Genomic DNA, 27256 nt, shown 5'->3' on the forward strand with positions numbered 1-27256 from the left:
AGAGAGAGAGAGAGAGAGAGAGAGAGGAAGCAAAAAAGAAGCAGAGAGAGAAACAAGAGAGACAGAGCTTTGCACCCGGAAGGCCACATGTTCATTTAGTTTTTACCAAGCTCCACAGGCAGGGGACGTGAGAAATACAAAAGAAAGAGAAGCCCTTGAGGAGCTTAAAATCTAGTTGAGGAGACAGATGGAATATCCAGCCACAAAACAGTTACTTAACAATGCAAGCAGCCATCGCTGAGAGGAACGTTGAGCCTGAATGCCACAGACCACAAATAGTGCCTGCCTTAGCAGGTGGAAGAAGAAATTACTGTAAGCTAAAGTGGTCTTTGGGGAAGGATTGAGTAAGGATGAGCAGGGGCCAGACTAGGCTGGGAAAAGGCCCAGTGAAGGCAGGCATATCCTGAACACTGGTTGGATGACAAGAAAGCCTTAATACCTTAGGGCAGAAATGAACTTCGGTCCAGCCACCCACTATTATGTGAAAAACAAACCCCAGAGAGGGTGAGTGACTTGCCCGGAGCCACACAGGACTCCTGGTGTCCAGGCAAGGGCCTTTCCATCACACCTCACAGCTTTTCAGAAGTATCGGAAGAGGTTGGTCTGTGAGGTACTGACTGGCAGGTAAAAGGGCCTGAACCTCATCTGCACCTACCTCGGTGCCATGGCATACATATGGGTGGACTGCCTGGCATGAGAATAGATCTAGGCCTGGCCACTCACTCATCATACCAGTGACACTTCAGCTGCAGCACCTGCCTCCTGCCCTAGTGGGGAAGCAGACGTGTGTTTGAGAGCCAGTGAAAGAGACTTCCTCAGGGCCACCTCAGCTGAGCTGCTCTTTCAGGAGAACAGAAGAGCCTGAGTTCCACACACCAGGTCTGAGCATACAACCTCCAGGTGACAAAGGCCTCCAGATTACCAGCCACTGAGCCAGGAACCAGTTCCCTCCACAAACCACTGCCCTGGACAGAAGCCCTCCGGGACCCCCTAAATACAATGAGCCCCCCACACAAGCTGCATCCCCCAGCAGCTTCAGCCCATAGCTCTCCTGACTCCCACCCAGACCTAGTTCCACAGACCTATGCCTAGACTCTGCCCACAGATCCACACAATCATGGATCTTGCTGCTAAAAGAGGATTTCCGAGAGGTTCGTTAAACTGCTCTCCCTCAAACAGGTCGAGAACGATTCGGACTTTAGGAATGGGTAGCTGAGAGCCTGAGGAGTAGTGACTTACTGAGGAGACAGCAGGGGACTAGAACTGGACCTTGTCCCCTCTCACCACACCCCACTGCCTCTTTCTAGGAGTCTGGGCTCACCACCGGGGGCCTTGCCGGAACCACAACTAAAGGAGCTTAGAACTTTATATTTCTCACCTTTGATACCTCCCCAGAATAATAATAGTTAATCTTTAAGGAACACCTTCTACTTGCCCTGTACCTGTTAAGCTCCTTACAAATATTATCCTAGGTAATCTTCACAAGATTCCTCCTTGGTAAGTATTATTTCCCCATTCTAAAGATGAGAAAACTGAGACTCAGAGAGGTTAAATGACTTGCCAAGTCCATCTAGCCAGGGTCTCGCGGCCTCCACAGCCCATCCTCATAACCATGGTTGGGCTTGCTCAGTCAGGACGGTCCCAAGCTCGGAGGGAGGCGATCTGGCTCCCTGAGACCCCAGCTGGCATTGAGACAGGCTGGCCTTTACCCTAAACTAGTGGTCAATACCTAACACTAAAAATCATACTTAATGAGCATGTCCTAGATGTTAAGCCTTATGCCAGGTGCTTTACATCCATCGCCTCATTTAATCCTCCGACAGCCCTGATAAACTATGGGATTATGCCCATTTTTTTTCAGATGAGGGCACAGAGGTCAAGTGGGTTAGGTAACTTGTGCTAAGGACACATAATCAAGAAGCGGCAGAGCTGGGGTTTAATCCCACTTGGGACCCTGAAGCCCATGTTCTATGGACTTAACGATACTGCCCACAGGCCCCACACCAGCGGCTGTGACATGGGAATGGGCTCTCCTCTGGCACCTCTGGACCAGCAACGTCAGCATCACCTGGGTTCCTGTTAGACATGCAGAAGCCCAGGCCTTGGCCTAGACCTACTGATTCAAAATCTGAATTTTATCGGGCCGGCCGAGTGGCTCAGTTGGTTAAGAGCTCGCTCAAGAGTGTGAGCTCTGAGCAACAGCGGTTCGAGTCCAGCCCGAGCTGAGCAGCCCTGAGCTGCCAACAGGTAGCAGGATGGCTCAGCTAAAAAAAACAAACAAAAAAAACCAAACAAACAAAATCTGAATTTTATCAAGATCCCCAGGTAATTCACAGGCACAATACAGTTTGAGAAGTCCTGCTTTAGAACACATAGCTCTTTGCTCCATTTCCCCAAAGGGCCTGAGACCAAGAACTAAGGCCAGGAAGTGAGGGGCAGGGACTGAGGGCTTCTACCTTAGGGGACCCCAATTATCCCCACTCCTGTAGCTAGCCCATCCCTCTTTGGTGTCATCCAAGCTCACAGACCCCCAACAGGTATGAGTTAATGCACATGTTTCCCTGGGTCAGGTGACCCACATGCCCTCCCTGGAGTCCCACCCGTGGGATGGCAGAGGGTTTCCCAGGCCAGCCCAGCTTCAGCAGATCCCCAGAAGCTTGGGAGAATCCCCAGGCCATCCCAAGAAGGGGTTAAAACAGAACAAGTGGTACCCTGGCTCCAATAATTCCACTCCCTGATAGATTTCCCTGGAGTGCTCCCTAACTGAATCCCAGGGACGGAGCAAGCTGGGGGCTTGGCGCAGACTCAGGCAATTTGCTTTTGTTGGCCATGTCAGTGGAACCACCTTTAAATGAGATTAACCTACTTGCTCCTGCTACTGAGAGCCTCCTATGTGCCAGGCAATGTGTGGGGTGTGCTGGTCCCCATAATCATCCCCCAAAGTAGGATGTAAATTTCACAGGTGGGGAAACTGGGTCACAGAGAGGTTAATCTGCCCAGGGTCTCCTCCTTCACAAGCGTCTCAATTTTCAGCCCTCAAATGATAAGCACATGGAAGAGCAAGGCAGAGAAACCAGACATGCTAGAACCCTGAGCACTCTTAGGACCCTGACCTACTCCATCCTACAAGGGAGATACTTAGAAATGAAGCCCCCAAGGAATCAGCCCGTAGTTTACCCCACCCTGGTCAGGCCATCTTTCAAGGGCAGCATCTGAGTCCACGGGACAGAGAGGGGGGACATTCCAGCTGTCATCCTCTGGCCCAGAGCTCAGGTGCCCCAGCAGATCTACCCACACAGATCTGGACCCCGTCTGCCTCACTGGGTTAACCCTCTGGGTGAATTGTATGTCTGTGAGGGGTGCTTAGCATTCCCCCTCCCCATCAGCCTCTGTGAAGTAGGTAGGAGAAGCAGGGGGCTCCGGAGGACTCCTCACACCTTTTCAGCAAGGCACCCTCCCATGTCACACAACATCTGTAGTGCTCCCGGGCATACTGGTAGGGAGGAAACCTAGGCAGCTAAGCAGCTTTGGAGGTTTCTAGGGACATCAGCCTGTGAAGCGAGAAAAGGGGATTCAGCCAGCAAGTTGCTTCGTACCTAAGTGTTCCCCCATGGTGCCACCAGCCTTGTGGGGAGAGAGGGACCATATCAGACTGCCAGTGGTTGGGGGCAACCCCCACAGCTGTCCCCAGGACTCCAAAGGCTTAACCAGGCTGACCTCACCCACTGCTGCTTTCCCCAGCCAGAGACCACATCGCAATTTTTAATCCTGTTAGGCGTTTAAGGAAACCAAACATCTTGAAGGTATTACCATTTATAGAAAAGCGCATTTACAATTAACTATATTAACTATATAGAAACACCTGGGGATTTATCTCCCAGAATTCTAGGCTGGTGATGCAGGGGTCATCTATTCTGCAGCACTGACCTAGGCCAGGGAGAGTGTGGGGTCATCTCCCTGAGAAGTCTCATTTCTCCCATCCGCAAGCCTCCTCGGGTACCTACCCTCCATCCACGCTTCTCTTCTTCACACCCAGCCATCTGCTCAGAGGCTGCACCAGCCTTCCCCTACACAGCCGGGAGGGCCGGGGGATGAGGGGTCGCTGAGCCAGAAGTGATTCAGTCTCAAGGTCCAGGGCTGCCTCCCAGAGAGCTCCATATGGGGGCCTGGATCAGCCTCCCTTAGAACAAAGGGGCATCTTAAACTCAACGAGAGGGCTTCTGCCTCAGAACGATTCATCACTCACCAGCCGTTCAGAACAACTGTGCAAATGCCCTCAGAGCCAGGAAGAAACTTGTCAGCAATCAGACAGGAAAGAGGCAGCATGCCATAGGAGTTAAGTGGGAGGGTGTAGGGTTCAGACTGCCTAGACTGAACCGTGTTTGGCTATATTCTTGTCAAATCATGTTCCAATCCATTAAATGAGTATATGATATAATTCCACCACCACAAATAACTGCTATGCACCTCTCAAGTGACCCATGTTGAGAAATGAGTTATCAAGAAGGCTGCATAAGATGGAACTGCTCCTTCTGCTCCCCCTTACCCAGATCCCCAGTCTGGGGAAAAAAAGTAAAGGGTGCCCACTTACTTGCAGCCTGGATACGAGCCTTCCTGCTGACCACCAGCCCAAAGCGGTTCTGAGCCACACACTCATAGTCACCCTCGTCTGAAGGGTTGCTTCCTCCATCCAGCCGAAAGTGAAGGATCATCAAGGACCCATTGGCCAGCACAGTGAAGTGAGTACTCTCTGACAGCTCCACCCCATTCTTTCTCCAGGTGATTCGCACTGGAGGGGTCCCTTCCACCCTGCAGCCCAGCACTACAGGCTGACCAGGGACAGCAACATCATCGCTTGGCTCCATAGCAAATGCCAGTTCGGCAGAGTGGCCAAGACCTGCATCAGACAGAGATGAGAGGAAAAGGAGAGGTTAGTGTGGAATAAGCAGACAGAAAGAACTCCACACACAGGAGTTTCAAATTCTCTGGATCTGTGCTTCCCACCCCCATTTTTCTGTAGTTAATAGGAATCTCTTATTAATATGGAGAACTTTAGGCATTACGAAGTATCATCTTATGCAGTATTTTACTTAATCAACAGACCATCTCAGAGAGATAAACATTATTTGTACCATTTCCTCTTTTACAAGGAAACTGAAGCCCAGAGATAGTAAGCAACTTGTCCAGGTTCTCACAGTTAATGGTTGCAAACCATTTTGGATCCCAGGATCCAAAAGCAAGAATGATTTCAGCACAGCTGCTGCCAGTTCTGTGGTCACCCTGGTTAAGCACTGAAACCTCACACACTTTCAAGGTGCGATCTTAGGTAAAATATTCAGCCTGTCTTGTCTTCCTTGCCTATTTAAATCAGAACAACAATAAGACTTGTGTCATAGGGTTGTTGAATATGATTAACAGACTCAAAGGCACTATGAAGAGTTAAAAGTTCTAGACAAATATAAAGGGAGCAGAGTGTGTGAACACAGTACCAGGTACAGTCTAGGCTCCACTGCCCCTTCTCTGGGATGCTCTGGGTTTAGGTCGTTTTGCCTTTGTCATAAGGAGAGATGAGGGTACCCAATGTCAACTCAGATTTCCCAAAATTCGGGAAGAGGGAGGTTCCTAGACCCTTTACTCCCAGCAACCTTCCCACTCCTGCAGAAAAGAGATGAGCTGGAAGAGAAGGCGGAAGAGGGTGCTCCAGGAATCAGGAGAAACCTGAAGGGAAGGACAGGAGCTCCGATCCCAGGCATGATGCCAAGTTGCCAACTTCTCCAAAGAGCAACTTACCAGACCAGTTACAACTTCACTCCAGGAGGAACACCCCACCTGGGCTGAACAGACCCTCCCCCCCCGCACACACACACACCCCCTAGAGCTGCCCCCTCTCCAGCAGACCAGCGCCCTCCAGGGCTGGGGGAGATGGGAATTGGGTGGGGAGAAAGGGGGAGGAGGGTTGGGGTGATGGGCGGTCGCCCCACCCTCAGGAATACTTTAAAACATTTGAGGATCACAGCCCTTCGAACCCCTACCCATCCTCCCCATGACCTGCATTTCAGCTGCCTCAGCCCCCAACCCAACCGCGGTATAGCAACTGTGGGATAAAGTTTCTCCTAGATGCGGACGCGATAGCCTGCTTCTCAGAGCGGAGAGAAGAGAGAATACAGCCCAGATGAGCGTCTGCTGAGAACTTGGGGTGGGGGGAGAAGGAACTACATGTGCACTCCTCTTCCGTGAGACGGGCCCATTACAGCCACCGAGGGAACGGGGTGGTGTGACGGAGCGCTGGGCAGCAAAGCCGGCAGACCCCGGGGAGAGGACAGCTGCGCGTATGCACCCTCCGGGAAAGGGCGGGCACGTGGGCAACCCCGCCGCTCGCTCGCTCGCTCGCTCTCCGTCGTCTTCCCTTCCCCTTCCTCAGCTCGCGGTGTGTCTCTTGGGTCTCCTCCTCCCCACGCGCGGCCGCGGGGAATCTTCCTCCCTCTCTTCCACAGTCGCTCCCTTGCACTCCGCGTCCCAGTCCTACCTCCAAAGCCAGGGCGTGCTCGCTCCGCCGGGCGCAGCGCGCTCGGTCCCGGCCTCCGCCCCTTGGTCCGCTGTCTCCTGCCTCGGCCGCCTCGGGCGACTCTGTGCCCGCAGTCAAGCTCCGCGCACCCCAGCTCACCCCCTCGGACGGGGCTCAGTCCTGCGGTGCCCCCCGACTCGTTTCCCCTTCTCCCCCAACTCCAGCCCTCCCGCCTAGCTCTCGCTTTGCCGCGCTCCTTGCCTCTTCGGTCCGGGCTCGGGTCCTGCCCCGAGTGCGGAAGCCGCTTCGTATTGAGCCCGCTTTCTCTCCGGGAGCACCGTCCTCGGCATCCCCCTGCCGCCCCCAGCAGCCCAGCCTCGGTGTCCTCTCCCCGGGCTCCGACCCGTCCCTCTGGGCTCCCCATCTTGGGCAAGTCGCTCCCGCCCGGGGTCCGCCCGCAGGTCCGCGCCGCTCTCCTCAGGTCCGCCTCTCGCGCCCGCTTCCTCCCTCCTCGCCCTTCCCGGGGCTCTGTCCGCAGCCGCTCGGGGGGCGGGCGCCCCTGCTCACCATCGCTCGGCGCGGGCAGCAGCAGCGGCAGCAGCAGCGGCAGCAGGAACCGGGGCCCGCGCGGCGCGGGCGGGCGGCGCGGGGGCGCGGCGCGCGGAGCAGCCATGGGGCTCTCTCGGTCCGCTTGGCTCGGCGACGCGCGGCTCCAGGGCCTCTCGCGGCTCACAGCGTCCCGCGGGGCCGGCGCCGGGGCCGGTGCCGGGGCTCCGGCCGAGGCCGAGCCCGGGCAGCGGGGGGCTGGGGCCACATGCCTGCCTAGGAGCGCTGGGGGCGCCGAGGGAGCGCCGCTTGCGCCATCTTGCACCTCCCGGGGCGATCTGTCAGCCTCGCCCGGGGTGCGCGCTCCGCACTCGCACCGCCCGCCCCTCCCTCCTCTCTCCGCCCGCCGCCTGCTACCCCCCTTCCCTCCCTCCGGTCCCCTCCCCCAATCCCCTCTCCCCGGAGGCCCGGTCTGGGGAACAAAAGAGCCGGCAAGCGCTTTAAGCGGCCGGACATTCCCGGCTGCGCGGCGGACGCGCCCCCTGCGCTTTGAACTGTGGCTGGAGCGGCCGGCGCTTTCCCGGGCTGCAGCCGGTTACCCACTCCCCGCGGGCCAGCCCCGGACTTTGGGGGGCTTGGGAAGTGGAGACCAAGAGGACTGTGGAGTGGGTCCGGGCTGCGGAGAAACACGCAAAGCTGCGGGATTTGCTTTTACCCACTCTTCTGCGCCTTCCTCCACCGTGTTCAAGTCTATATTTTCGAGTTAATTCCCTAGAAGCTGCACAAAGTTATCAAAGACTCGGTTTTCCATGAGGTTTTTGGTCCTTCCACCCAAAGGCTAGGACGTTTAGCTGCAAGGCTGGCTTCTTTAGACTGAAGCGTTCTGGAGCTTGGGTGAACGGGAGGTAGGAGAGGTGAAAGGGAGCTTCCTCCAGCGCCAGGAGAGCAGACCCAGCTGGACGTTAGAGTAGCCTAGGTTCCGACGCTGGTGTCTAGCCCAGCCAATCTGAGCAGTCACTCTGAGCTCACCTGAAAAATAGTCATATCTCTCCTTCTCACCCCTAGAGACCTTTAAACCACGACAGGTCCTGACAAATGACCTGGGGACTGGAAAAGCACATCGAGTTAAAATTCCCAATAACATTTCTACGCCCAAAGAAGACTCAATGTTTCATGTCAGAGAACACATAAGGAGACAACATAGGTCCCATGTGAGAATGTTATGGAAGGTAGATCTGCCTCCTAGGAGATACACAGCCATACTAGCCCTCAGATATCTTGGATCTTCGCTGCTCACTACTAAATGATCCTCTGTTGATTCCAGCATGATGGGCTAGTGCTAGTCCAACAAAATTATTGAGCATCTAAGTTCTAGGAGCAGGAGATTTAAAGGGGGTAGCCTCTGCCTCAGTCAACTATTTGCTCCTCTAGTGTTAGACTGGGATGGCAGAGGCATAACCAAGACTCTTGATAACAACTCTGGAATCTTGGGATTAGGAATGTTACCCATATATAAAACTAACCTTGGCACAGACGAGTAAAGAAATGCAGGCCTCCAGAAAGCAGACACGTTTATTAATGATGGGCTTGTGCAGCCCAGGGACTCCTTACTCTGCGGTAGCAATTGGAAGATAAGCCTGGGAGGCAACACTTGAGGCATGTGAGCAGTGGGAGGTAATGGCGAAATGCAGGGTCAGGAGACACCAGCACACACCAAAACTCCAAACTGATTTCATTGTAAGGAAGGGCAGGGATGATGGGCCTCTACTGGCCATAGGAAAGGGAGGGAAGGGGGGCCCTCCCTAGGCCTAGTCCTGGGACTCCCTCCTGCTGGGCTTGAATTCTCAACAACTCCTTCTTGGCTTGTCCTGGACTTGGAGAGGTCAAATTGGTGTCCTGAGTTGCTGTCATTTTAAATTCATTTTGACAAGTGTTTAATTCTTCTTTATCACAACCCTTGGTCTGAGAGTGATATGCAAATAATGGCTATTCTGCTGCATGCAAAATGTGCAGTATCTCTCCGTATGATCTGTCAATTAACTCGTGTCTGGCCCCACCAACCACTTTGGGGGTGGTCCTGGGCAGGGCAGCCTCTGGCTCTTCGTTTCCTCCAGCAGAAAAACTTGCACGTTCCAGGCTCTGTAAAGATCTTAGCAGAGCAGCAGCCAACCACGATCCTGAGATGAGTGTGGAGTATGATTGTGGAGTTGTGTGTGTGTGTGTGTGTGTGTGTGTGTGTGTCCGTGTGTCCATGTTTGAATTAATGGACACAAGGGTGTTTGTGAAGGTGTGCACATGTGAGTCTCTGAGCTTGCCCATATATGTGAATGTGCAGCAATGAGCGATTTTGGAGACCAGAGTTATACAGAATAGTAATTGTGGAGTCCAAACCTCTGGATTTGTTTGTTCACTCCTCCCTTGCACCCAAGAAAGTTAAAAAAATGTGCTTCCAGGTGGAAAGAGACCCCCATCTCTTGAGGATGACCTAAAAGAGTGCCATCAAGTAACGCATCCTTCCTAAGTTTAAGTCTTTTTCCTAATTGCTTACTGAGGGAGGAAGATGGTTCAGTTCTTTCCCATGACTACCTGCTCTCTACCCTCAAAACCCAACATTTCTCATCTGGCACGAAATACATTCTCTATGCAGAAAGGTTAAGGAAATTCTAGACATTGGATCCAAAAGAGAATTCCGCATTTTTGGAAAATAGTTTATTAATTCATTATAAGGACAGATACATGATCAATGCCTTGGCTTAACACTAAAAAATGTCATATTTGTAAGGAGAAAAAAATGCTGGAAAAATAATTAAATAATATGGCATACACTAAATACAGACAAATAAATGAGCAGGTACTGATTACACTTGTCATGCATCCAAAAAAGGAGGTTTTTAAAATGAGACTCAAAAAACGTAAGGCGTCGATGGTAGGTGACAAAAGGGATTAATACCCTGTAAAAGGCCAATAGACTCTTTTCTAATAAAAATACTGCTACAAAGACACAAACCTAACACTTCCAAATTACCCAGAGCCCAAATCATATATAATACTAGTGAGTAATGGCCACTTTCTTATCAACTGTGAGTTATAGGCAGATACCAGATTTATTACTTATTTGCTTTTGAGAAACAATTTTCCACCCAACCTAATGGGTTATAAATTGTCTCATTTGCAGCTATTTAATTTAAACCAGAACCTCAGTGCCTGTTAAACAAGAACATGAAAAATGACTATGTGGTGTAATGCTAACAGCCTACTGTTAAAACAGCCATTTAATTCAGGGCAGTTTTTTTTTTTCCTTTAGAAAAAAAATCAAACCAGCAAAATAAAACGAGGCTCTTGACCTTCAGAGCAATGATAAAACATATACAGTGGTGTTAGCCACAGTAACACTGAATGCTACAGAAATAGTACAAGTGACAATTCTGTCCTTAACGTGATACAAAACCAACATTAATAATCTTTAGTGTTATCATAGGCTGGTTGAAGGAGGGGGAGGGGGAGGAAATGTAGGTGTGGATGTCAAACGTGAGTGACACCCGAGTGTAATAAACACAGATGCTGAAAGGGTCTGAGGAAGCTGCAACTCCGCTGAGAGACATTTCACCATTAAAAAAAAAGAGGAAAGATAGACTGGTTATTTCTAATTTGGCCCAGAAGCCAGAGTTAACCCTTGATGTGCCAATCAGTTAAAAAGATGCATGTAAGGAGAAAAGACCCCCAGATTCTATGCTCCTATGAGAATAAACACCATTGTTTTCTCTACACAGGAAACAGAAGTCAAGCTTGTCCCTGGTATGGTGGCTCAACAGAAAATGATTTCGGGGTTGAATGTAAAGAAAAAAACAAATGAAATGGACCAATCGCCCTTGTCTTGTGCAAAGATGTCCATTCTAGACCCCAGAGAATGAGATTCCTCTCCCCTCCCCGCCCAGATCAGCTCATATTCAAGGCTCACAGAATGGGAAGCTGTGGGGCTGCGGTGCCCCTAATTCCCACTCCCCTTCCTCCCTTTAGCTTCAGCTAGGAAGGAAGGTTCCAAACCCCTCCATCCAGCCCACCTGCCTCCCTGCATAGAAGGGAGAGATGAATTTTATTCTGAGCCTCTCTGGGTCATGCTCCCCTTTCCCCATCTCAAAAGTCCCCTTGTGTGACTTGGATTCATCACCTCCAAGGAGAGTCCTCCCATCTCAATCCCAGGGAGAAAGATACAAGGGAAGCTGGAAGGTCTTCTCTAAACCTGCACTGGGGGGTGGGCAGTCTGCCCTGGGAGGGGCCATATGGAGGCATAGAGAGAAGAGGGGGCAGGAAGGTAACCGGTGAAGTGACTGGCAGACACAGGAGTCACACTACGGCCTCAAAGCAGACATGAGGTAGTCATGTTGTTAGGGAAGGAAGGTGGGAGAACCACATGACACAGTGTGGGGAGAGGTGTGAGAGACAGGAAAGGCAGACATGCAGAGGAGACACAGAAACAGCAGAGAGGAAAGGAAAGATGATCAGGGCAGAAGAGAAGGGCATTAGAATTGGGAGAGCAAGTTGACTGGAGAGGGGCCACTAGAGCAGTGACAGGGAAGGAAGGAGGGGAGAGAAAGAGAAAGCAGATGTTCAAAACCAGGCACTTCCCAAATTACAAAATTAAACGCAGAGTTGCTCTGAGGGGAGCCAGAGTCACCCTCTCAGTTTGGGCAATGGGACATGGGTGATGGGAGGCGATTCAACTAATAAAACGGTAGGCATTCAGAGCCTACTTGCACTCAGCCCAGCCAGCCAGGAAAATGGGCTGGGGCTGTCTTTGTCAGACAGGGCACTGGAGACACTCGCAGAGTGTGTAATAAAAGGCTGGGGGACAGAGGTGGGGGGCCCACAGAGATGGGCACTGGCCACTCTGGGGCACTGTCCTGACCTGGAGGATCAATTAGGCCATAGTGACCACTGCCTGGACCAAGGTTTCCCAGCTCACCAACCAGCACACACATTATGTGCTTCCCATATATGTACATCACACATAGACATGCTTCACATATCTCTCACATATCACCTGTCACAGAGTATGTGGGAGTGAATAATCCATTTCTTCCTCTCCCCCTTGCCAAAGCACCCTAGGAGGCTCCAAAAGGCTTGATGATATTCAGTATCTGCAGGTACACATGTGTACATGCATGGCCACGTGTCATATGCCATAATCCATATCAGCCTGCCCCCACTGCCCCTCCAGGGGAGCTAAGCAGAGGAGGAGACTGGGGCTCTGGACAAGCCTGGGCTGGCTCCTAGAGGGCAGGGGGCCTTTGGCTGGCAGCTGTTCCCAGGGGCCTCCTCCAGCACCTCGCTAGGCTGGAGGTCCGGGTAGGGGCAAGAAGGTGCCTCTGGTAGGCAGGTAAGTCTGTCTGGCCCAGTGGCTGCCTGCTCACACCTTCCCAGCTCCCTCTCCAGCCAGTCCACCCCTTGCTCTAGGTCTACAACACCGGAAGTGAGGTCAGGAGCTTCCAAAGGCAGGGGATCCTCAGGTTCCAGGTCTTGGAGGTGGAGGTCAGGATTCCCGGTGGAGGCACTAAAGTCAGAGTGGACAATGACTTCAGCTTCCACCTGGTTCCTGCAGGCTGGGGGTGGCTTCTTCCTCCCATTGCCCTGGTCAGAGCAGAGAACACAATGACAGGGTGACCATCGGTCAGGCCGAGTGGCTCAGTTAAGAGCACGAGCTCTGAGCAACAGGGTCTCTGGTTCGATTCCCACATGGGCCAGTGAGCTGTACACCTGAGCTGAGCTGCCAACAGGTGGCAGGATGGCTCGGCTGGTGAGAGCACGTGTTCCTAACAACAAGGTTGCCTGTTCGATTACAACAGGAAATGGGCATGGGACGGTGGGCTGTGCCCACCCGCAACTAAGATTGAACATGACATCTTGAGCTGAGCGCCCGGAGCTGCCAACAGGTGGCCAGATGGTGACTGGACTTGGGAGCTGAGCTAGCTGCACCCTCCACAACTAAGATTGAAGGACAACAACTTAGCTGTTCCCCTTCCCCAATTCCCCAACACTGTTCCCCTCCTCCAATTTCCCAATAATCTTCAAAAAAAAGACAGGGTGACCATCACTGAGAGTGATCATCAGAAGAATGACCAACATACTTGGGGTGGAGAGAGACTGACACTCACTCTCTCCCAAGCACCCCAGGGCATATATCACATGGGAGCTGGTTAAGGAAGCAGGCTAACTGTCCTACAAGAAATGGTGACTGGACCCATGGGAAGGCAGGGAAAAATGGAATTTGCCCTTGCCCAGGAGTTCCAGAAGTACCAGATTCGGTCAGGGCCTCGGTGAATATGAGGGGCTCAGGCCAGGCCCACCCTCAGACCGGTGGTAACTCTGCTCTGGCACTCTTAGGTCTAGTTAGAGGAGGGACTGTCCCCAAACCAGGAGAAATACAGATTCCTGCAAAGTAGCCAGCCTTCTACCCACTCACCTTTAGAGGCTCCAGGGGTCTCCTGGCTAGACCTCTATCCCCAGGGAAGCTACCATCAGGGGTCACCAAAGAAGTCACTACCGCTCTTCACAAGCGTAGGGACCCTTCTCTCCTTTCTTCCCCTTTCCTCCCAGGACACTGACCTTGATGGCATCATACACCAAAGCCTGCAGCAACAGCGTCTGCCCAGTTCCAGCAGGGGGCAGCAGGGCACGGGTCAGAGAAGGCATGGGGCCTGCCTGGGGCAGTTCACAGCCTGCCCAGGAACCTGCCCAGCTGGGTCCACCTGGCTGAGCCCATGAAATCTGCCCGGGGAAGAAAAGCAGGAGCATTGAGGGACTGGCTGGGTGAGGGAAGTAGATGGAGACCCCTCCACAGACGCTGGCCTCCTTGCCTTCTTCCTCGCAATGCTGTGGGCAGGAGCGCAGAATGGGCTGAGTCTGGGGGTGAAGTGAGGATGGAGAAGTCCTCTTGCAGGAAAGCCTAATACCAGTGTTTTGGCAAAGCCCAGAGGTTTCCGAGCCATACAGGGTCTCCCTTCAGAGAGGCGGGGAAAGGGTGATGAAGGACTCGGGGTTGAGCAGGCTGGTCAGAGAAGGGCGGATGAGCCCCGCTGCCCGCACGGAGGGGGCCTGCCTTGTGTGGCCCACCTTATCTGGGTCCCAGTCTCACTTGGCTACAGCCAAGCTGACCAGCCTCTTCTCCCCATACTGGGGAGGGCTGGGTCTTATGTGTCTCCCCGGCTCCCAGGATGAGGAGGGATCTGGGTGCTCTGGCCACCATGAGTTACTTGCAGAAAGCCCATCAGGGACCCGCCTCTCCTTCCATGAAAACCAGGCTAACCTATTCTGCCAGGGATGGAGGCCCATCTGCTTCCCAGGCCTGCCAACCCTTTCATGGAGGAGGGAGAGACAGTGCCTTTTCTTCTGCAGCTGGTCCTGTGAACGGGAGGTTGGGGTGCCAGGGGTGGGGGTGATCTCTTACAGGGTCGCCCGTTGTGTTCTCGCGCCCCCTGGTGTCCTATTTAGGAGTGGGCCACAATGTGGGGCTCTAGCCTGCTGAGGCTCCAGGCTCACCTTTCTCTTGGAATGACTCCGGCAGTCTGAAACACCACCACCCATAAGGCTGTGTACTTCAGCCCTGTCCTCGATGTCTGAGGGTGGTGGGGACCAGTCCGGGGGATGGGGGTGCACAAGGGACTCCAGTTCATGGGTAGCTGGAGGGCTGGGGGGTCCAAGGCGGGCTCGGGAGTACAGCGCAGGGTTCCCAGCAGTGGCAGTGGAGGACAGGCCTGGGAGTGCTTCCCTGGAAGGGAAGATGGACACTGCGGTCAGAGAGTGAGGGGTGGGGGCGGGACTGGGACTTAGTCCAGCCTATGTCCTTGCCTATCTCTGGGACTTGGTTTCCAGTCTGTGCAATGAGTAAGAAACTGTCGAAAACAGCTACGACACTCCTAATGGGACCCTTCCTCCACTGGCTCCAGACATCTGGAGATTTGGAGTCCCTCTTTCCAAGATGCTAACAGCTATGGAGGAAGTGGGAGACAGGCAGCTCTGCCTATGCATGCCCTTGCTGGGGGTACGCTAGGGGCTCCCCTAAATCCACTCCCCACTCTCATGAGGACATCACCCCTAATCCCTTCATTCCAGAGTACTAACTTTAATGAGAATTCTGGGGGTGCCTACAAGTCATGGGCACCTTCCCTGCTCTCTCCTCTCTGTGGCCCTTCTGGAAATCTCTCTGCAGTTAGACTGACTGACTCCTTTGCTCACCTGTGGGGGCTGCGGCGCAGGCCAGCACACATGCAGGCCAGGAGGCAGAGGAGGCCCAGGCAAACACCCACGATGATGCCTGTGACTGAGTGCACATCCAAGGAGTCTGGTGGGGGAGAGAGAACAGGTCAATCAAGGACAGGAGAAGGCCCAGGGTTCATAGGTCAGGACTTCGTGTGGTTTCCTCAGGGGACCAGTGGCTGGAGTCTCACTCTTTGGACACTCAAAATTTTCTGATGCAAAGTCTCACAGAGACCACAGCTACCCCTCTCCAACTGTCCTCCCCGCTTGACATCCAGAAGTTGTGGTCCCTCCCCATCAACCTGCCTGCTGACCAGGGACGGTTTCGTGGGCATGCAGTAAGTATAGTCGTGCGGGCCCCATGCTTACAAGGGTTCTGTGCTTGGTTTAATGCTTTGCTGTCACCATCTTGAAACTCTTCCTAATTATTTAATAAGGAGCCCCTCAGTTTCGTTTCACACTGGACCCTGCAAATTATGTAGCCAGTCCTGTTGTCCACCCCATAAAGCTCATCACCTTTCCAAGCCGATCCTCCAATCAAAGCAATCTTCCAAAGAAACCAAGCCAGTCTCCCAAAAATCTGACCTCTCAACTGAATCACCACTGAACTACTTCAAATTTGTCCTCTCTGCAGCAAACTAGAAGGGCAGTTGTCCAAAACAATGAAAGTGTAGTCATGCCCTTGGAAGAAATGACTTTAGGGTTAGAAGTCAACTCCTGGGGCCTCTGGGGACCTCGGGCTGCACCAGCATGGACCCCACTCTTCCCTTCCTGCCCTCTTTCTTACCTGAGAGCTTCTCCTGGAGAGTGATCACATCCTGCAGGCCAGAGAAGGGCCCAGGTCCCACCTCTGTGCGTGCCCCCATCTTGAAGAAGTACCTAGTGTCACTCTCAAGGCCACGTACCTCTGCACTGAAGATGTTTCCTAGGAGGTAGGGAAAGCAGGGCTACTGAATTGAGGTGGGGGGTGGGATGCAGGGATGCTCTGGACAGCAAGACTGAGAAAGTCTGCTCCTCCCACTCAGGCAGTAGCTTCTGCTTATTCCTTCTAGAAACCCCTAGAACAAACCTCAGCCGCACTTTCACTACTAACCCAGCCAGTGGAGAGGAAATGGGGGAGAAGGTGGGGAAGCTCTTGCTTCAATGCCCTGGGGTGGGAGCCCTCACCCTCCGTGGTGAGCAGGGTCCACTGATGCTCAGGCTGGGTGTGGTTGTTGCTGTATAGGATCAGATATTCCACAATCTCCCCATTGGGCTCCGTGGGGGGGCACCAGTGCAGCAGAACAGTGGATGGTGTCAGGGAGCTCAGGCGCAGGTCAGATGGGGGCGTCGAAGGCCCTGGGGTGCAGGAAAGAGGCAGGGTCACTGAGAGCCACAGCTCTGGGGGCAGCTATGAGACAGGGCATGAGGCGTGGCTTCTCTTCTCCCTCCTCAGCTGGGACAAATCACAAAGCAAAATGAGGACTCGTCTCTAATTTGGGAATTTCTGGAAAACAGGTGGGGAGGGGGGCTTCACCACTGTGCTCCCCTCCCTGAAATTCTTCTCCACTCCCTGGAGCAGAGGTCCCCAAACTTCCACAGTCAGATACTTTCAAGGGTGGAGGAGATTGTCTGATATTCTAGCGACCTGGGGGCAGAGCTTAACGTTTTTTGGAAGGCTTACATTTTATTTTAATTTCTCAAACTAAGTTTGCCATCTATTCTATGGCATTGAATTTATTTAAACATAGTATTTAAATTATTTATCATTTGAATGTCCTAACTCCCCTTGCCACCCCAAATCTTTCAGTCAATTGGTTGATGCTTTGTGTAGCCTTTGTGCATGCCCCCGGTATAGGTCCTACAGGGTCACGGGCACCCCACTGTGAGGAGTACCACCTCAGCGGACTCTGTGTTTTGTTCTGAGAGAAGAAACTGATTCTGGGAGGTGGAGGGGGTGGTGAATGAGGAAGGGTGAGAAGGAGGAGCACAAGGTGACTGATGAGTTGGAAAGGGACAGATATTTGGGGGTTCAGGTCTTCAAAGCCTGACAGAGGATGGAATGGGAACCCAGGGCTCTAAGGTGTAGCAGAGCCATAACATTACAGGCTGCCAGAATCCCCTTTGATCCTGGCTGACTCTTTGCTTCTCAGGCTCCAGTTTCCACATCTAAAGAAGAACCATTCCAGGGCGGCCGGTTAGCTCAGGTGGTTAGAGCGCAGTGCTCATAACTCCAAGGTTGCTGGTTCGATCCCCACATGGGCCACTGAGCTGCACTCTCCACAACTAGATTGAAACAACTACTTGACTTGGAGCTGATGGGTCCTGGAAAAACATACTGTTCTCCAATAAAAGTAAAAAAAAAAAAAAGTGGATACAATAAAAAAAAAAAAGAAGAAGAAGAAGAACCATTCTCCTCTGTAGCACAGTCAATTGTGCTGGGGTCCCAATATCATAAAGTCTCCTTTCAGGAAACATCAGATCTCCCTAAACTCCATACACAGTTTAAGACCATAATAACTGAGGTATAGGCAGGTGAGAAACAATTTGAAAGCAGTTTTTAAAAAAGCAAATTCATGAGAACGGAGTGCCTCCACACCCCACCCCACACACATCTTCCTATTTCAGGTCCTGGGACAAAGGTCTTCTGTCGATGGGAAGGTGAATAGTCTTAGGACCGGCAGAACCAAAGAGCCTCTGCTGTGAGAACACAAGTCCATTTGTTTTGAAATGCCATTTCCAGAGGGTTCCAGAGTCACAGACTTGCAGAGCAAATGGTCCCATCCTCTTTTTTTTTTTTTTTTAGCTGAGCCATCCTGCTACCTGTTGGCAGCTCAGTGGCTGCTCAGCTCGGGCTGGACTCGAACCGCTGTTGCTCAGAGCTCAAACTCTTGAGCGAGCTCTTAACCAACTGAGCCACTCGGCCAGCCCCCATCCTCTTTTTATAGATGAGGACAGAGGCCCTGGGTAAGGAAGAGACCTGCCTAAGCCTCCGTGTGTCAGGCGCAGGATGGGGACCCAAGTGCATAATACAGATCACCTGCCATGCCCACCTGGCCCCTCTTCACCAGCTCAGTGAGGTCTTGGCACAGCCTCTTAAAAGAAGCCACTCCCCTAATTCCTGTGTTATTATGTTTATGGGTAAATGGCTAAGACCAGTACAGGACTGCCCTACTTAAATGCAAAGCAAATAATAGACACTGATGAGGTTCTGAGCCTCCTTCAGAAAAGAGGGTTTCTGGGCAAGAAGGAGTTGGGTAAACGATAGACTGGTGTCAAGAGGGTCGAGGCGGTGGGGCGGGGGCGGCACTCACGGTCAGGCAGGGTGGAGCGCTCCACCACAGAGCCGAAAGGCCCATCCATGTCCACACCGTGGGATTGTACTGCAAACTCGTATTTGGTGAATGGCTTCAGCCCACCAATGAGGATGTCTTCTCCCGAGCTGTCAAGGCAAGAAACGTGACTAGTGCTCTTGGGCACACCCAGGAGCAAGGAAGCTCCTCCAAAACTACTCCCGTGCCCCCGACCCTAGCCCCAGGCCCTGCCCAGGGAGTGGAATCTGCTCTCTGGCATAGGTGCCACTAACCTCAGCCAGAGAACCTACAGAGAGGTCTGGATGTAGACTGCTCCCAGGGTATCATGCTGCATGTTCACTGCCCAAGCCAGGCCCCCTCCTCCAGGAAACCTTTCTGGATTAATCCAAGTCATCCTTCACCCAAGGAAGCATCTCTGGCACATCTTTTCCTTGATTTAATTTTACTGTAGCTGCCATTGTACACATCTATTGTTTTTTATGCGATGTTTCCTCTGCCAAACCAGCAGCTCCTGAGAACTGGGGGTCCTCTTAGGAGAGCAGCTGGGCGGTCTCTTCCCCCATCATATTGGGAGCCAAGCCCTCTGAGGTTGAAGAAGCAAGTCTGTTTGCATCATGCTCCCAAGGGTTCAGTTCAAGGCTCTGTTGTAAGGGGATGGAATAGGATAGACTCTCCTTTTCCACCATCAGACCCTCATTGTGCCTCCAGGATAACACATGAGCCCCGAAAGGTTCCTGAATCCCCCCAGGGTCCCTTTCCTCATCACCACCTGCTGCCTTCCTCCCCGCTTTACAGGATGAGCCCCTCTTCCTCACCTGGTGTAATAGGTGACCAGGGAGGCATTCCTAAGCCCCCAGGGGCTGAAGCGCACAGTGTAGTTGACAATCTTGACCGTGGTGAAGTCCGGTTTTTTCCACCGAAGCCAGATGGATGTGGAGCTGTTTGATTCCGCATGGACATGGGCAGGGGGCAAGGGTGGTCCCCTCTGAATGGGCAGGTCTAGAAGGTAAAAATTAGAGTGTGGGGAAGGGAGGAAGAACACTCATCCTAAAAATGTATTCTTTACAGTTCTCAGCTTATAGTTATTTTCTTCCGCCCTCTCTCATTTGCTCCTGCGAGTTGGGTAGCATCGTACCCACTTCACAGATGAGGAAACTGAGGCTCCCAAGAATTTAAGTGATTTTTGCCAAGGTCATACATACAGCAGACTGTAATACAGAGGCAGCAAATCATGGCAATTAAGAGCACAGACTCTGGAGCCAGGCTGTCCTGGTTCAAATTCAGCTCTGCCACTTACTAGCTGCATAACCTTGGAGAAGTTACTTAACCTCTCTGTGCCTCCATTCCCTACTCTGTCAGTGGGGCTGATAATAGTATCTAATTCATAATGTTGTTATGACGATTAAGTTAGTTAATATTTGTAAAGTATATAAAAAATATCTGGCAATGGTTGTGTCTCCCCCAAATTTATATTGTTGAAATTTGAATATATGGTGGGATGTTCATGAGTGGGATTAGTTCCTGTCTTTGTTCATCCAGGCTGCTATAACAAAGTACCATAGACTGGGTGGCTTATAAACAACACACATTTATTTCTCGGTTCTGAGGGCTGGAGTCCGAGGTCAGAGCACCAGCATGGTCATGTTCTGGTGAGAGTCCTCTTCCTGGTTGCAGACTGCCGACTTCTCATTGCATGGTCACATGGCAGAGAGCAGAGAAAGAAAGCAAGCTCTCTTTAGTGACTCTTTTTTTTTTTTAGATTTTTTTTTTTAATTGGGGACTTGGGGGCGGGAACAGCGCTGGGGAAATGGGGGAAGGGGAACAGACAAGTTGCTGTCTTTTTGTTCTTCAGTCTAGTTGTGGAGGACGTTGCTTCACTGGCCCATGTTGGTATTGTGATCATTGCGCTCTTCCCGGCTGAGTCAGTTGGTTGCTGGCCATTGGATGGCCGCTCACGGCAGCGCACGCCAGCTGCTGGCCGCTCAGGCTGGCTGCCGGCCACTCACAGTAGCTTACGGCAGCCCACTGCAGCCCCACTGTAGCCTATGCCGTCACAAGTGACTCACAGCAGCCCAGCTGCTCAGAGCTCCCGCTGCCAAGCCAACTCTTAGCCAAGGAGCCACTCGGCCGGCCCCCCTCTAGTGACTCTTATAAGAGCACTAACCCCATTCATGAAGGCTCCACCCTCCTGACCTCATCTAATCCTAATCACCTCCTAATACATCACAATGGAGGGTATGGTTTCAACATAAGAATTTTGGAGGGACACAAACTTTCAGTCCCTAACAGTGCCCTTATTGAAGAGATCCTCAGAGAGCTCTCCAGCCCTCTTTCTGCCATGTGAGAGGACACAGCAAGAAGATGGCCTATGGTCTGTGAACCAGAAAGTGGGCTCTCACCAGACACTGATTCTGCCAGTGCCTTGATCTTGAGCCTCCAGAACTATGAGAACCAAATGGTGGTTGTTTAAGACTATGGTATTTTTGTTATAGTAAGTATTATAGGATGATGTGTTTATTACATAAACATAAAATAACATAAACTCCATGACAGCAGGTATCTTACTTGTGTTGTTCATCACTATATTCCCAGAACAGAGCTGGCACATAGTAGATGCTCAGTAAAAGACTTGCTGAGTGAACAAACTGGAATTAGAACTCAAGTTTCTTGGCCCTGGTTAAGTGCTCCTTTCACTAAACCACATGGTTGAAAATCAGCCTGGGAAGTTAGGGGTGAGGGAGTGTCATGATAGGCAACAGAGGTGTCCAGTAGAGGGCCACAGGCAGTGCACTGCAGTAGAAAGACTTTTGCCTGAAAGCCAGAGGTCCTCGTGCCAGTCTAGGTTCTGTGAGGCCTTGGACAAGTCGCTTTACCTCTCTGAGCCTCAGTTTCCTGGTGGGCCACATGGAGATACTCTCCCTTCATAGAGTGGAGGGATAATCTGACAGTGTGATGTAGGTGGAGATGTTTTAAAAATTGTCTTAGAGTCAAATTTGGGGTTAGGAGTCACTGATCAACTATGGGGTTTCTCTCCATCCTACCTTCCAAATCGGCACTGCTCCTGGGTAATGAAAATACTGTAGTAGACCTAGAAGACAGTGCACAAACTGGAGCTTCTTTCTATGACAGAGGCTGTCTGGAGCCAGAAGAGGATCCCTGAGTCTCGGAGCATGCATTTGGGGGTGGCTGGGGCTACCAGATGGCCTGACCACCAGGGCTGGCCCCGAGGAAAGGGAAAGGAAGCCACACACAGACCCCTTGCCTGAGCCCCCCTCACCTGGTGTGGGAGCCTTCTCCGTCTTGCCCTTCCACACTGCTGCATAGCCGTCCTCATGTTTGTTGAATGCCACAAGCTTCACTTCATACAGCCGGCCAGGGACTGGGGAAGGTTACAGGGATCACTTACTAGCTAGAAGAACCTGTGGGGTCACTCTCTTGTCCCCAGAGAGAATTCCATCTCCAACTCCTGCACCCAGCTTGTCCAGTCCCCCACTGAAGCTACATCCGTCTCGTTCCCTCCCCGCAGTCCTCCTCACCTAACTGAGTCAGCTCATACTGCTTCACTTTCTTCTTGAGGCGGACAGGCCCCACATCCCAAGCCTGGTCTCCACGGACCCCTGGGGTGCTGTCACCATTGGCCTCCTCCTCGGCCCCCACCTCCCGCCAGTACAGCTTGTAGCCAGAGATCTGGGCAGGGTGAGGGGGAGGCTGCCACGACACGACCAGGGACTCCATCCTTGCCCGTACCTTCAACTCTGCAGGGGCAAAAGGGACTGGGGACAGAGATGCAGGATGGGGAGAAAGAGGCCAGGGATGGGAGAGGGGGAAGAGACAAGAGGAAGAAGCAGCAGGAAGACCGTCCTTGAGTGAGAGCCTTGCCAGCTTTCTCCCAATGCAAAACCGCTCAGCCACCACCCCGAAGTGCCAGGCCAGGGCTGGTCTAGAGCTGAACTCACTACCCCTTAATCCCAGAATGCTGAGAATGGAGGGATGTCTCCAGAGCATTTGCACAGTGGTTAGCAAGGAGCACCTCTGGGGCAGGGCTGACAGTATCTAACACAGAGTAGGCTCTATAATTCTTCTAAAGGAGTGAATGCATGGATACTAAACTGATAAGGGGGTCACAAGGGTTGCTAAGGCCAGGAAGGAGGGATGGAACCATTAGAGTGGAGGCTCTCCTTGGAGCCTAAAAATTGGGGGCTTACTATGTGTTAGACACTGTTCTAAGCACTCTGTACACACATTTTAACTTCATTCTCACAACCTTAGAAAGCAATGAAAATATCATTATCCCCATTTTACAGGCAAGAAAACCGAGGCTCAGAGAAGTTAAGTAACTTGCCCAAGGTCGCACAGATAGTACGTGCGCCAGGTTTTGTCTGCATTTAATCACTTGACTATCAGGCCTCTCAACAAAACCAATAATCATAATCATGGAAGCAGCTGCTATTTAACAAATTCTTATTGTGTACTAAACACTTTGTTTACAATATTCTATCAATTCTCATTCCTCGATTGGCAGCAAATAAAGCCTTAGAGTTGTGAACAGTTTGTTGGAGGTCACACAGCAGAAGAAGGGACACTTGAACACAGATATATCTGCAAAGGCTAGCTCTTTGCCTCTACACCCATCCTCCCTGACCCATCAAGCAGGGGGAGCCATGGAAGGTCTGCGATGGAGGAGGTGGTTGGGTCTGGGTTCCAAGAGCACACATACACCCACATAATCATGCACACCACCTGCTCCTGTCCCCTCCAAGCCCGTACCATGGCTCTGGTTGTGCATACTGGGTGTTCTGTGCTGCATCCACTGGGAAGGTGCCCCGTAGCCGGCCCCCGTGCCGGCCGAAATCCGTACTCGATACACCTTGTTGGGCAGAAGTGAGTTCAGCGTAAGCTGCGTGTCATTCCCTGGCACCTCGGTGGAGAAAATCTGATCTGCTGGGACAGAAAAAACTGGCTGCTGGGAGGCCACCTGAGGACCACGCCCCTAAACTCCCCTACATCAATTCTTCCATCTCAGGTCCTGGTTCCTCAGTGCCCACTGGAGCCTGAGGCCCTCTCACCTGGGCCGACTCCATGGCTCCAGGGCTGATTCCTGGGCTTCACACTCCAGCTGATGTAGCCATCAGCCTTGGCTCAGAGTGGGGTAAATCATGGCATGCTGTCTCTACTTCCCCATAAACTTTCAATGATCGCCCCCCACCCCCCCCATACACACTAGGCACAGGCACAGGGGTTGCCTATGAGGGCCTTCGGGCACCACCTGCCTTCCAAAGCCCTGACAACCACCCCAAGCCCCCTGCCTTACCCTTCCCTCCCACTTCACCTCACCTTGGCCCCCTAGCCACTTGCCTTCTCCTAACTCTTCATCCCTTTCATACGCCTCCCCTACATTGCCAGAGATCTTCCCTAACACACCCTCCTCAATGCTCCATTCCCACAAGCACTGCCCCCTACCTCCCTATCCCTCATCTGCTCTTTGAGCTAGCAGGGACTCTAGGGATCACCTGTCTCATTTCACAGATCAGGAAATTGACACCAGGACTCACAGGAATCAGCAGGATGACACACTGTAGCTGTAGAGGAGGTGGGGTCAGAACCCAGGCCTCCCTCTGCCTTTAGCTAGCCCTCCTCTCACTTCAGCTGGGCCTACCCCTAGCCCACACTCCTTTTTTCCAGGTTCACCTTTCCCTACCCCCACCTCCTGGCACTGTCTAATTTCCTCACACTTCCCCCCCACAGTTCAGGTTCTCATTGGCTCTGACCAACGCTTCACATCCACAACGCCCAGGCAGGTGAAGCCGGTACCCTGCCCCCACTCACCTTCCTTTCCCAAACCGTACTCTATCTTGTACTTCACCACCTGCCCATTGCTCAGGCTGGGAGGCAGGGGCAGCCACGCCACCCGGATGTCCGAGGGGTTGGGGCTGGACAGGGAGAGCTGGGGTGCTGCACTGGGGACTGAGACAGAAGAACATCAGCATGAGCTCTGCTCCACCGACGTGGAAGGTGAGGCCCAGGAGCGGTCAGAGACTTGCCCAGGTCACACAGCAAGTCAGAAGTAGGCCCAGGACCAGGATCTGAGGGAGGAAAGGGAGCCTCTCAGGGGAGCCCCAAGCTGGAGAGGAGGGACATCCTTCCCACCCTGAAAAAGGTTTGGGGCACAATCTTCCACTTCCAGTGGGTTGTCACTGGTCCCTGCCTGACTGGATGGTATCTGGGGGGTCAGGGAGAAGGGCCACATGATGTAGGGAGTCTCAAACTGGGATCTCAAGTCCCAGCTGTGCTACTGACCCTGGGCAAGTCACTCTCATTTTCTGGGCCTCAGTCTCCCCAACTGTAAATTGGGGAGAAGAACCCTTGCCCAGCCCCTTTCAGGGCACAAAAGATGACACCAGGCAGGTAAAAGTGCCTTGGCGTACACTAGTAAAGAGCAGCCAAGCTACCACCCCCAGGGAATTCTCTGGGCCCCAAGGTGCCGATCGCAGGTGCAGAGGCCCTACCATCATCCAGTGTGTGGACCAGTGCTGGGGTGGAGGTGCGACTGGCCCCCAGCTGGGAGTAGGCCACTACGTAGAACTCATAATCGGTGTTGGGTTCCAGGTCCCGAACCTGTAGCTCTGTGGTGTCATTGTTCACTGCAAACTGGTATTCCACATTGTCCATGCCTGGGGTGGTGACACAGAGGACAAAGGGACTGTCACAGGACTACCCCCAGAGGCCCAAGAGCTGGAGGCTGTTTAAGGGTCCTTCATATTGTCCCGGTATCTGGAATAGTCAATTTATAGCTAAATCATCCAAGATAATTTGAGCTGGAGAATATAAACTCCCCTGGCTTCTAGTCCCACTGTATTAATTCCTCCGCTGGTTAGAAAGTTCCTTCCGGCATCTAATTGAAGTGACTCCTGAGGCTCTTAATAAGCTGGCTCCAGGAATGCCAAGGCATTCCTGGGAGGAGAAGCATCCTCTCCCTCCTCTTTCTTAAACTGTGCTGGGGGCGGGAGGAGGGTAGGTGGGAAGGTGCCACACCATTAACCCTTCTAGTACCAGACCTAACTCATATCTATGCGAGCCTCTTCTGTGGGCTCCCACCCCATCCCACCCTAACCCCAAAGGTACCAGACAGGAAACCCTTCAGGCATCCAACTTGTTCCCGCCCTCACAGCGCCCCCCGCCCCCCCGCATGGACCTTTGCAGGGGCGTGTCAGCCACACCCCACCCGACCCCGCAGACGTACCCTGAGCCTTCTGGTAGTGAAGGGAGAAGCCAATGATCTGCTCGCTGTGCAGCTCGGGCCGCTCCCAGGCCACCAGCACGGTGGAGCTGCTCAGTGGAGTGGCCGTGACCCGCGTGGGAGCGCTGGGCAGCCCCTCACGCACCACTACTGCCAGCGGCGCGGCGGCGCACGCCGTGCCCGCGCCGTTCTCGGCCACGCACTGGTAGTAGCCGGCGTCCTGCAGGCCGATCTGCGTGATCACCAGGCTGCTGCCGCCGCCCTGCACCTTAACGCGCCCGTTGGGCCGCAGCGGCGCCCCGTCGTGCAGCCAGCGCAGCGTGGGCCGCGGCTCCCCGGACGCGCGGCACACGAAGCGAGCGGTGCTGGCCCGCGTCCGCGACAGCGCCTCGGGCGCCTGCGAGATGGCAGGGGCCGCTGGGGGCGGGGAGGGGTACGCTGACCGCGCGCTTCGGCCCCTAGGGGATCTGACCCTTTCTCCAAATACCCCTAACCGACTCCCATCTCCCCTCCAGTCACTCTAACCTCTCCTTGCCTCACCCCTTCCCCCAAATACTCTAGTGCAGCGCAGCTCTCTACCTCTTCTCCTGCATTTGCCCCAGCCCCACGCTGACCATTCTCTTCTCCCCGAATTGTCCCAGGCCTCCTCAGCTTCCCCTGAGTACCCTAGCTCCTCCTGATTTTACCCCCACACCCTCATTTATCACCACCTCCTTCTCTCCTAAAGTATAGTGTCTCCCACACCTATCAGATTTATCCCTCTCCAGAGTTGTCCCTCAGTTTTCTTAGTACAACTCAGACCACTTCACTATCTCCCCCAGTAACCTCAGTCCCACCCCTCGCCCATTACCTAAGTCCCACTTAGACCACCTCTCCCCACCCTCCAATCCCCTGATCACCCCTCTTTCTCTCCCTGACTCAGTTCTCCCATTCCATCCTCCAATCTCTTTCCACCACTTCCCCTCATCCAATTATCGTCTGTCCCCTCCAAGCCCCCCTCCCCTTACAAATGACTCCTCTCACTGAGCTCGAACCCCAACCAAGCCCTGCCTCGTTTTCATTCTCCAAGATCACCCTTCAGTTCCTTTAACATACCCACTGGCCCACTTCCCCTCTCCGCATTCTTCCTTCGGCCCCAGCTAACCCGCTCCAACGCGGTCTCCCCGCACACCTACTACCCCAGCCTTCATTCACTCGTCTCACCCAACACGCGGAGCTCAGCGGCAGCAGTGGCGAAGTCGCGCGTGCGGGGCTTATTAGCACGACAGACGTAGACACCAGAGTGCCGGGGCTGCGCGCTGCTGATCAGTAGGTTGGTTCGGCCCAGGACGATGACATCCGTGGAGATGGACTTCCCGTCTAGGGGGGGAGACGGAGAGCGCTGCAAGGGAGAGCTGAGGACTGCCCTTCCGCCCACTCTCC

The 27256-nt window shown here is 53.1% G+C and overlaps 2 protein-coding genes across 3 annotated transcripts in view; both read right to left on the reverse strand.

Annotated features, from left to right (window-relative positions):
- The window catches only part of IGDCC3 (immunoglobulin superfamily DCC subclass member 3), a 38481-nt gene extending 31056 nt beyond the window's left edge, over positions 1–7425 (reverse strand). The window contains exons 1-2 of the mRNA XM_019647267.1: positions 7073–7425; positions 4592–4897 (exon numbers count right to left, since the gene is read on the reverse strand). Coding sequence (XP_019502812.1) covers positions 4592–4897; positions 7073–7178 — 412 coding nt within the window. The 5' untranslated portion in view covers positions 7179–7425. The remainder of the gene's footprint in view (positions 1–4591; positions 4898–7072) is intronic.
- A 2326-nt stretch (positions 7426–9751) lies between these two features.
- Positions 9752–27256, reverse strand: part of IGDCC4 (immunoglobulin superfamily DCC subclass member 4) — a 48673-nt gene continuing 31168 nt past the window's right edge. Inside the window, exons 6-20 of one of the 2 annotated variants that reach the window (XM_019647365.1) lie at positions 27038–27193; positions 25838–26251; positions 25104–25268; positions 24424–24561; positions 23365–23535; positions 22134–22370; positions 21875–21976; positions 19413–19596; positions 18598–18725; positions 16472–16642; positions 16092–16229; positions 15284–15389; positions 14588–14816; positions 13655–13816; positions 9752–12679 (exon numbers count right to left, since the gene is read on the reverse strand). In XM_019647365.1, coding sequence (XP_019502910.1) covers positions 12275–12679; positions 13655–13816; positions 14588–14816; positions 15284–15389; positions 16092–16229; positions 16472–16642; positions 18598–18725; positions 19413–19596; positions 21875–21976; positions 22134–22370; positions 23365–23535; positions 24424–24561; positions 25104–25268; positions 25838–26251; positions 27038–27193 — 2906 coding nt within the window. In that variant the 3' untranslated portion in view covers positions 9752–12274. Of the gene's footprint in view, positions 12680–13654; positions 13817–14587; positions 14817–15283; positions 15390–16091; positions 16230–16471; positions 16643–18597; positions 18726–19412; positions 19597–21874; positions 21977–22133; positions 22371–23364; positions 23539–24423; positions 24562–25103; positions 25269–25837; positions 26252–27037; positions 27194–27256 lie in introns of both variants that reach the window. The other variant, XM_019647364.1, reaches the window with a different exon arrangement.

Source organism: Hipposideros armiger, unplaced genomic scaffold, assembly GCF_001890085.2.
Source record: "Hipposideros armiger isolate ML-2016 unplaced genomic scaffold, ASM189008v1 scaffold_110, whole genome shotgun sequence".
In the NCBI taxonomy this organism is placed as follows: domain Eukaryota; kingdom Metazoa; phylum Chordata; class Mammalia; order Chiroptera; family Hipposideridae; genus Hipposideros; species Hipposideros armiger.